At 38.5% G+C, this 9,427-nt stretch overlaps 1 protein-coding gene across 1 annotated transcript in view; it reads right to left on the reverse strand.

Moving 5' to 3' along the window:
• LOC129777547 (bumetanide-sensitive sodium-(potassium)-chloride cotransporter-like) overlaps positions 1-5,228 on the reverse strand; it is a 29,270-nt gene extending 24,042 nt beyond the window's left edge. The window contains exons 1-2 of the mRNA XM_055783870.1: positions 4,972-5,228; positions 4,699-4,804 (exon numbers count right to left, since the gene is read on the reverse strand). Of these exons, the coding sequence (XP_055639845.1) occupies positions 4,699-4,804; positions 4,972-5,168 (303 nt within the window). The 5' untranslated portion in view covers positions 5,169-5,228. The remainder of the gene's footprint in view (positions 1-4,698; positions 4,805-4,971) is intronic.
• Between the last annotated feature and the right edge of the window lie 4,199 nt (positions 5,229-9,427).

Genomic DNA, 9,427 nt, shown 5'->3' on the forward strand with positions numbered 1-9,427 from the left:
ATCAGACAGACAGACAGACAGAAATCCATTTATACATATATAGATTATTTATTATTTTACTTGCTAGAAATTTAGTGTTTCAGTGGTGAATGTTTACATGTTCCGTGGACCCAATGTTTTAATAGTGAACATACATGTCTGTTCAGTGTGCTCATATAGAACATGTTTTTTAAGGATTTCATAGAATTATTGAGGCTTTTATACTCGACTCATACCGGAGTTAAGAGGGCCTCTATTGTAAGAGATGTGATTTGCCATAAAAGAGTTCATTTAAACGCACGCATTGACGAATTGATTTAGAATATCCCCCCTTAAAGAGGGGGGTGGAGAGTCTTACCATAATAGAAACATTTATTGCACCCTAAAACCGCAATATGCCCAATTGGTTTCATTTGCTTGATTAATTCTCGAGTAATGCAGAAATTTGTGTTTCATTTGTATGGCAGCCCCCCTTAGAGAGAGGGTGGAGAGTCTAACTACCATAGAAACATTTATTGCACCCTGAAACCTCAATTTTCCCAATTTGGTTTCATTTGCTTGATTAATTCTCGAGTAATGCAGAAATTTGTGTTTCATTTGTATGGCAGACACCCCCCCCCACCGTTTAAAGAGGAGGGTGGAGAGTCTAACCACCATCGAGATATTTATTGCACCCTAAAACCTTCATATGCCTAATTTGGTTTCATTTGCGTGATTAATTCCCTAGTAATCCGACAATTTCTTTCTGGAAGCCGGAAGCTACTTCCGCTGCCACAGCTCAGGCATTCAACAGGCTGTCCGTCACTATTTTTTTCAATCTCCTAACACCCATCACGAAGCACACGGATTTTCGACCGGCAAGGGAATCCAATGTAGACGGAACTTGCGTTTGCACGTAAATACCCAAGGGAAGATTGGAAGATATATGGCACCCGTCATTATAGGTTTCCCTTTTTTTGGAAACCTTCCCTATTGGTACTCTTCTTGCCCCTAAGATGAAAGGTCCTCGTGTTACGAAGAGAAAACGTGCTGCAGGCAATTTTGGTCATTTTGGTCATTTTTTCACGAATATTTTATAAACTCTGCATGTGGAATATGGACGACCTTTACAGAAGTTTTTTTTATAGTTTATGACCAACCCTAAAACATTTAGTACCTTAGACAACACTGTTCCTGTTATTTTTACTAGACTAAACTGTTTGAAAATAGTCTTGGTTCGTCTTAATCCTTCATGGTCCTTTTTACCCCGCCAGCAAAATAAAACGTATTTATCATTTCAAAAATTAATGAAAAAAACCCAAAAAAATTATAAAATCAACAGCTACATATTTTTTAGTAGCATATTACTATATAATCGATGTTATGCGGCACTACAAATAGGGAAAATCCTAGAGAAAGTTAAACAAAAAATTGGTTTTCTTAGGGTGCGGTCTTATCCCGTCTTCCCCTACAATTTTGCAGGAAATAATTATCCTCTATACCTTTGCCTTTTTCAATTTATCATATAACAAAGTAAAGCTTCTGAAAATCAACGTGAGTGCGGAAAACATTCTAAAAATAGATACAAACATAATTAAATGCTTCATTTTTGTATACATTGTGTTTGAATGTACGCTATGCTTGGGGTGGCCGTCTTACCCCATCGTATTCACTTTTTGTCGTTTCAATTTATCTGTTGGCAGCAGCGGCAATTTCACTGACAGAACTTATATCTATACTAGTTACATTATGTCTAAAAAGTAGGTTCAGTCAGGAATATTTGATCATTGAAAAAGGTGGCAGCGACTTTTTGTTCAATTTTTCAAATAACTTTTTCTTCATTGAAATTGCACGTATTTCTTTTCTATAGATATAAATGAAAAAGTCAATAAGCAACAGTAACATCAAAATTTCAAGTTCTCAAGTAATTCTAGATAGCTCCTTTGTCGGCCAAAGTTTTTCCTTCAGGAACAAATGGTAGTCAGAAGGTGTAAGCTACAGCTACGGGCTGTAGGGTGGATGCATCACAACTTCCCAGCCGAGCTCCATTCAATATTTTCTGAGCCGTCATCAAATATTTGTGTGGTCTCGCATTGTTATCATGAAGACAACACCTATGCTGTTGATCAATTGTGATGGTTTTCTCTTAATCGCATTGTGTGATCTATCCAGTTATGAACAGTTTAGCTCTTAAATAATCGTCAGGCCTTGTTGTAACGGATCGTTGGACGGATCTCCAATCTCCAATGAATCCAAGTGTGTTTTTATTTTCCATCCAATGTTTTTATTGATTATAACTTTAGCCTTGGGGGTCTTCATAGCCACTTGGTTGCGCGTTCGCTTACTAACCGATCAATCGTGAGTTCGAACATAGGGCCCACAATTGACCATCTTTGTGTTGTTATAGAACAACTACGGCCACGCAACAATCATCAGCGATGGAAATCGATCCTCGGTCAAATGAAGATCGATTCATCCATACAACTGTTCTGTTCTGCAAGAAACATCAGGCTGTTGTAATACGATATGTCAAATCCGATCGGGTGCCGGAATATGGTTGAATATGTAGTCCATACATTGTAGCGTTTTTTGTACCCATGCTTCACCAGGTGCTCATGAATCATGATGTCATGGTTTTAGACATCTTTAGCGAATCTACTAATTCATGTGTCGTGTGCCGAGGATTAATCTTGATAAGTTTATTGATTTGATTGTCATCAGTAGCAGCACGGACTTTCCAGACAACCGTAGAAACGTATTACAAAAATTTCCAGATATCAATGAAGGAAAATATCATTGCAAGAAACAGATCTCTAAAGATACCGCCTGTGCACTCATGGAAGGATTTGGTGTTTGGTTCAATCCTCGGAAAACTTTGGGAGTTCTCGAAATCGCACTCTCACATAAGCCGTGATTTTTAATACTACAAAATCCCGGAATTCCTGATCCTCTACTATCGATTGGAATAAATTGATCGTTTGCAGTTCATGTGCGTTTCTTTCAGCATATTCATTTCTGGGAAGAAGTTCGGCCATATGAAAAAATATGGATGTTTGACCGGGTAGTACTCTCAGGCAACTAAGTCTAAGTGAGCGTAAAGTTTAAAAAATCTTGTAAACACAGAGCAGATCTCATTCAATTTTGACTTGATAAACAAGAATGTTTTAATTAAAAATACATTCAACGTGTCCACGTGGACATTATCTAAGCTCCCTCCCCTCTCACCATGGACAAGCGTGGACATTTTCGTAACCCCTACCCTCCCTAATGTTGCCCACGTGGTATGTGGATAGCCTCTTATAAGATGTCAATCCAGGCTATGTAGTTATTTGTGGTGGTCCGTCGCGCATACTCCATGATCTTTTGCGAACGATATTCTTGTATTTTATCCAATTTAACGTAGTACTAGGTCTTTCATTTCTATATCTAGTTTTAAATTTCGAAGTTGGTTTAAATTTTCGAAATACATGAGGTGCAAGGCTTTGAGCGTTTATACCTAATTGCCGGCTGAACGAAGTGGTATTACTTCATCCGAAAAATAAAGTGTACGAGTAATGGTTGTAACTAATTAACAAAAAAAACCTGTTTCAAAAGCTCTGCTTGGAAAGCTAACTATTGAACTCACAAAAAAGCATAATATGTACCTGCTCGATAATCCTCGATAATTGAACTCACAAAAAAGTATTTGTACCTGCTCGATAATCCATCTCATTCATGCATCAATGTCATGATGTTAATGGTTGATGTATGTCGTCGGCTGTGCTCCCGTGGCCGAGTGGTTAGCGTCATAACTAACATGCCGGGTGTTCGGGTTCGATTCCCGTTCTGGTCGGGGGAATTTTTCGTCAAAGAAATTTCCTTCGACTTACACTGTGATCACGCGTATTCTAGAGCTTGCCACTCAGAATGCATTCAAGGCGTGTTATTTGGCATAGAAATCTCGGCTAAGTTCTAATAAAAATGACGCAAGTAATACTACGTTGAGACGGCGAAGTTCCTCTAGGAACGTTAGTGCCATTGAAGAAGAAAAAGAATGTCGTCGGCTGTCAGCAAAAGCGCATCAACAGCAACCAACAGTACATTTAGATGATGAAAGTGATTTTGATCTTCTGAAATTGACTTTTTATTGCTTTTGCGAATCGTTCGCACCCCTCACTCAGTGCAAGCGTTCTTTTATCGGACCTTGTCATTGTCGCCAAATGTTTGTACCAAAGTTCGTTTGAGTTATTCATGTAGTACAACAAAAAATCCAGTTTCTTTGCGCAGCCGGTCTTTTTCAAATGATTCCAAGCTGTTACATAGTTGATCCTTAGTACATTGACTATTTTAGAAACCTTGTGTGTCGATCTTGCACGGCCAGTTGAAAAATTCCATCCACGTTTTCAGTGACAGGTCGACCAGAGTGAGGTCGAGGTATCTTTGACGTCGAAATTTCCAGAACGAAATCAAATAAACCGCCCCTGCGCCTGCTTCCTCTTGCAGCATCCGTGCCGTAAACTTTTTCTGCATGTTTCTGCTTCACATTTGTCTTAGTAAAATTTCGCCCACTTTCAAATCAAATCAACTTTTGACACAATTTGTAAATAACCAATTTGACACAATTGGATTCGCGTTGCACAATTTCGAATTTTACCGTTGCCAAGTAAGTCGCTCAAACATTATTGACGATTTTCAGTCGCTTTTTCCTACTTTTTTCGTTATCAACTGCAGTTGAAGACGTAGATGGAATATGAAGCATACCTGTTTCTTGTCTTTAGCATCAGGGTCACCATGCAGTTCTCCTATCGAAGGTCGTTTGTTCTTACGCGTTGACGTACGATAGTGATCCAGTCGCGGCAGCGGATCCCTAGAATTTTGTACGCACATTTTAACACATGAATTCCACTTTTTTTTAGTATTTTAGCAGCTAGTTGCGTTTATATGAAATAGCTGTTGTACACTACTAACACTTTTTTCTAAGTACAACCGAGTTTATTCAGCACTATTTAAGCGAAATGTGAACTTTTAATTTACCTAGTGATTCCCATGATACTAGTACGCCTGGGGTCATGTGACATTACAACATTACCGTCACTATTAGGAATTTTCAGGGACGATACATCCAAGTGGATTTCATCTCCGGACCGTCTAAACACATCGGAATTTGTGCTATCTGCAATGGTTCCATTCATGGGTATCTCCATTTCTACGTTGTAACGACGTTGTGGCATTCTGTTTATTTCTGGTACCACCCTTAATCATTTGTTAACGTGCTTATTGAATTATTTATTCTATTTAAAGTATTTATATTTTATCTATATATTTAAGCCAGAATTTAACGCATTATAGAACACGATCTAGTCGGGCTGGAAATCAGAATCGAAATAACTGCAGACCTAAAATTCAAGCAGTCTCCACTTTTTATACTTGCTGATTTCGGTTACTATATTTATGAAACGATTATTAGTTTATCACGACTGGATATTGAATAACAAACCGTTAAAAGCCTATATTCCCCCAAAGCGGGCGGCGCGTTTTTCACATTGAGATGTGTTAAAAATACTGCTATAAGCGGCTCAAGGTGGTTATTTTGGGCTCTAAGCAGATATAGGATGTGTTGGGACTTAAACAATTAGTATGTCGAAGTCACCAGATTCAACACAGTGGTGGGAGATGCTGAGCTGAGCTGAAACGGCCAGAACCGATATAAATTTCAAATGAAACTCGATGTAAATTCTGTCAAATATATACCAGGATTTTATGTTTTAAAGGAAAACGTTTTATTTATCGTCTAAACTTATATTATCGCCCTTAAAATATGACCTGTCTGAAGCAATACACTTTTTCCAATAATCCAGTCATTGAAACGCTTTTTATAGCTGTATTCAGGAATTGCCTTCAGTTCACTCACCAAATTTGTTTTATTCGTTTTTACAGTATTGAAATGCTGTCAACGTGTCCCACAAAGCGGTATTTAGAGTTTCGGAAATAGGAAAAATTCACACCCATGTCTCGACGCCAGTAATTACTCGTTGGATGAAAGTGGGATATGAATTTGATCGTCCAACATTGTCTTCAGCCACTTGATTGCAATGGAATTTTTGAAGAAAAAGTTCTTTTGCACTTGTCGTGCTGCGGCTTTTCTCAAGTCCAAAATATGACGAACGGTCTCGTAAGAGATATTTAGTTCAAGGGCTAGCTCTCTCAAAATTTAATGACGATTTCCGAGCACGATTCCTTTCATTTTGCCGATGTATCAGTTAGAGAGGTGGATGGTAGTCCGTGACGTGGCAAACCGTTCATCTATATCCGGCCGTCTTTGAATGCTTTATACTATTCATACACCCGAACATCGATTTTTGACGTAGAACTACGTCTTTCATTAAGGGTGCCAAATCAGAAAACAGGTCACGTTTTTATGAAATAAAGTTAACGTTAATAACTATTTTTGCCGCGAACGGATTTTGGCGATTTACATACTAAACGAATCGGAAATTCCCTAAGATTTGTTTAATATGCTATACATTAGAATCCCCTGGCTTTAAATGGTTAAAATTCATTAAAACTTGAGGCGTTTCCATTTTCCCATACATTTGTTCTGCTGATTTGTATGCTTTCCCGAACAGAGCTGTCAATAACGAGCAACTTATCGACGACCAACGAAGGGGAAATCGTATGATTTAAAGTCTCCGTGAACAAATGAACAAAGGAAAAGTAGAAGAATGAAGGGGAATACTTGCCTAGAGTATAAACAGTGGATCTCGCTGAGACAAAGGATAGAGTCGAATGAACTGCAAAGTTTAAAGCCTCTTAAAAACAAAGAAAGAAAGAAAGGCAAAGTTTCATTCGGCATTGGACTGTTGAGCAATCCAGTTCAATTTGCTTTCGCTGGTCGTTTGGTTTTTCTGTTCGTTTTTCGCGGTATTCGTATCGTGTGTTTTTCTTTCCGCGTCATAAATTGGACGCTTCGCGTAGTGTGTGATGACCAAGAAGAAGAGGAAGGCAGTCTCGAGCCCTGCAACGCATTGCCAGGGGCAATTAAATTTCGAGGCAAGCGTCATCTAATGATGCACGCGATGTTGGTGCAGTGAAAAGCGCTCGCACTGAACCGAGCCTTCGCGAGTGTGACACCGCATCGAACAACAGCGAAGTAGGCGATTTCGGCGAGTGGGTCGAAAATGTAAACACCGTTACCCAGGCAGTAACCAAAATCAAGCTCCCCCCGCTCGTGGTGAAGGCGGTCGCTTGACAAACTCATCAGTGAATTCGCATCGATGGGTGTTACAGCAGAGTAAGAGAAGCTTTGTGGCATAATTCAGTCTTTTTCCAAGCAGTTAACATTGTTTGTTTTCCGTCATTATAAGGGCTTCGTTGGTGCCTTTGAGAATGCATCAATGCATTAAACTGACGTTATGGCGAAGCAGGCGTTAAGGTTGTGCGCAAAAAATTATTTGGGGAATACCAAGCATCTTGAGTGTCTTACTGGAATGTTATAAATTATTTGGGTTCGCGTGCCAGTCGCAAAACTGCCTTCAACTAGGATTGCGTTTTAGCTAATATTGATCATAATGAAGCAGTGCTGCTGTTTTCGAGGTTGTTGATATTAACAAAAGAGTTTATTCCGCTTGTTTAGTCACCAAGAAAGTAAATGTCGTTCTGGAATTTTGTATGTGATTAGGTTTCGCTTGCGAGTAGCAAAACTTCCTCCACTAAGGGTGACAGTTGCGCTTCTCTCGAGTACGAGAAAGTAATGCAACTTTTTTCGAGGCCAGTAATATTAGCAGAAGCGTTTCTTTTGAGAATAGCGCAAAATGATGAGAAGTGTTTATATTCCTAGTAGTTTCAAGCCACCAATGTATGGCTCTGTATGCATGCTATGGCGAACGCTTGTTTGGCGCTTGGTTCACGTTGTACGAACGATGCCTAGAGGTGCGATTCCTTTGAGGCAATACTAAATAACATGTAGCATGATATTTGATACTTGCAAGTGTTGTCATTGTTGTTGTTTCCATTCGGCGCCAACGATATATTGATGTAGTTATGAGATGTGGAATAATGGTGCTGGTGCAACATGTATATAATCGACTATAGCCGAGTATATGTCAATTGCGAAAAAGGCCACCGGAATAACGTAGTGTATTGTTTTGCGAGGGCAAGAACGATTCATCAATCAATTATCTCCAACTGATTCTACAATGAAAAAACAATTTCAGAGATTATTCTACTAAGCAGTTGTTTCTGAAATTTCACAGCATTAAAGAATAATATCCGAAGGTATAAACAAGCGACTTATAGAAAATAACAGCGTAGTTCTACGTCAACAATGCGGTCGTATCTTGGACACAACCTCCTATAATTTTTTTTGTGTTCTCATATTTTTCAACGTTTCGGCACAAAACAGTTTGTTTGCAACACAAAATTTCACACAATACCTTTGACCCTTTCGCTTCGAGTGTTATCTATAGACGACATCCGCGCGATGAGCTGTGTATACGAGCGTTGTCTTTAGACGACATCAGGGTGATACTGCACATCGATCACATCAGCGCAATATGCATACTTTTCGGCGCAGTGCACCGTTCAACGGTAGCACTCCGACGGAGCACACTGCCGTAGAGAAAGGGTTAACCAATGCACAATGGTACAGGAGGTGCGTTTATATGGAAATTAGAAAATTAGTCAAAGTTGTTACATAGAATATAGCGCTCATTTTTATGTTATCAAAAATAGGCTGACCAAAACTGTCGATGAAATAAAAAAAATAACTTTCTTATCTTTAAAGATAGTGGTAAACATAGTTCGACAATGTTGTAGCCTCAGTTATTTGAAACATTTTTGTAGAACAAATTTTTTTTTCTATCTCTTAAAATAACCGATATAGTGCCTTTTTCATGAGTTGCGTTAGGGTCACCATGAGAAAAAACTGTTTTTTTTTGCTCTGACTTTTATATTTTAAATTCTACATGCAAACTGTCTCCGAAGGACTTTTAGAGATTACTATTACAAATATTTTGTGTATTATTTTCCTATCTTTTAATACAATCGATTTAGCGCTTTTTTGCTGCATTAGAGTGACCATGAATCGTCAAAACCGGATTTTTTGACTTGAAGTTCTACATCAAAACTGTCTTCATACGACGTTTTGAGATTATCAAGGCCAACATTTTGCGATGCAGAACTTGTCGATATCTTAATCCTACTTAAAGTTGGCGACCCTAACGAAACTTGTAAAAAAGGCTATTTGAAGCGGTTATTTGAAGAGACACAAAAAAATTTGCTCTACAAAGATGTCGCAAATAACTTGGGCTACAACATTGTCGGGCTATGTTTATCTCTATCTATAAAGATAAGAAAGTTATATTTTTTATTTCATTGACAGTTTTGGTCACCTTATTTTTAATAACATAAAAATGAGCGCTCTATTATATGTAACAACTTTGTCGAACACAGTTTTTTTACGCGGTAAAAAATACCAGTGCAATATCACATC

This window comes from Toxorhynchites rutilus, chromosome 3, assembly GCF_029784135.1.
Source record: "Toxorhynchites rutilus septentrionalis strain SRP chromosome 3, ASM2978413v1, whole genome shotgun sequence".
Taxonomy (NCBI): Eukaryota; Metazoa; Arthropoda; class Insecta; order Diptera; family Culicidae; genus Toxorhynchites; species Toxorhynchites rutilus.